At 32.9% G+C, this 1,371-nt stretch overlaps 1 protein-coding gene across 1 annotated transcript in view; it reads left to right on the forward strand.

Annotated features, from left to right (window-relative positions):
* Positions 1 to 1,104, forward strand: part of LOC105449500 — a 3,148-nt gene extending 2,044 nt beyond the window's left edge. Inside the window, exon 4 of the mRNA XM_011688755.1 lies at positions 339 to 1,104. Within this exon, the coding sequence (XP_011687057.1) occupies positions 339 to 1,104 (766 nt within the window). The remainder of the gene's footprint in view (positions 1 to 338) is intronic.
* The last annotated feature ends 267 nt before the right edge of the window (positions 1,105 to 1,371 follow it).

A 1,371-nucleotide genomic window follows, 5' to 3' on the forward strand; every position in this document is an offset into this window, starting at 1 on the left:
GCGTGTGCCAAATTAATTACTGAATCTTATCTTTTGGGGACCGGAAGGGTCTCCTTCCCAAAACTTGCACGCGAAACCAGGCGGCGATTGTCTCTATTTGTAGGCAAATCGGGCTTATCGGCAGCAGATTGTGCTAATTGAAAGCTCTCGCTCATCCGTTTCTTAGAACGCAGGAAGTCTTAAATCTAATATTTAATTAAATTATTGCCCCTGATATCGCTCGTCGCTTTCGGCGGCTAACTTTGACATTTTCCACGAAAGAAAAGAATCGTGGAGTCCTCAGGACGTAACATTTGTATTAAAAATATAATTTTATATGAAAATTTTATTTTTCTTAGGTGGCGTTTTGCTATACATGGATGTATAGACGGATATTCACGATTAATTTTATATTTGAAATGCACTACTTCAATGACAGCTAGCACAGTAATTCCATTTTTTGCTAACGCTGCAGTACAATACGGCTTACCATCCAGAGTAAGATCAGACTTTGGTTATGAAAATCTGTTTGTGGCAATGGTTATGAATGCCATTCGAGGATTAAACAGAGGAAGTCATCTGACGGGTCGCTCGGTGCACAATCAACGTATAGAGAGATTATGGGTAGACGTATTTAAAGAAGTAATCGACTTTTTTTATACCGAATTTACTGCTTTGGAAGAAGATAGATTATTAGATATTAATAACGAAAAACATGTATTTGCATTACAACAAGTTTATTTGACATATATAAATGAAAAACTCGATGTTTTTACACAAGCGTGGAACTTTCATAAGTTAAGAACAGAAAGAAATAAAACTCCTAGGCAACTTTGGTTGTCTGGTATGATAAAAAATGTCAATAGTGAGCATACCGCTACCCGTGAAATTTTTCAAGACCAGCCTCACTTATACAATAGAATTATTGATGCTTTTGGAATAGACGAATTAAACTTTGCGATTATTACACGTGATGAAGAAAGCAATTCCAATTTAACAGTTCAGTTGGAACTTAGTGAAGATCGAATGAATTATATAATTAATGTGTTAGCTGATGCTTCTACAGATTATAAAACAAAGTATTTGCAGATAGTAGCATATTTAAACAATATAAACTACATATAATTTTAAGTATTTCGAAGTATGTTAAAAAGTATTAAGACATGCTATTAAACCTTTATATTTATAAAAATATCTTTTAATAAGTACATTTTTATAAATATATATTTACAAGTAAGTATATTGAAAAGAATGTTCATCATCTAAAATAGAATCAAAATGAGTTTTCAGTTCTTGATAGGAAAAATAAGTTGTTGGCAATTCCAAAATATTCGAACATGTATGAGCTGAAGGAAAACCCGAAGGTTTAAAACTTACGGTTATTTTGTCAGG

Source organism: Wasmannia auropunctata, unplaced genomic scaffold, assembly GCF_000956235.1.
Source record: "Wasmannia auropunctata unplaced genomic scaffold, wasmannia.A_1.0 LD336076.1, whole genome shotgun sequence".
Classification (NCBI taxonomy): Eukaryota; Metazoa; Arthropoda; class Insecta; order Hymenoptera; family Formicidae; genus Wasmannia; species Wasmannia auropunctata.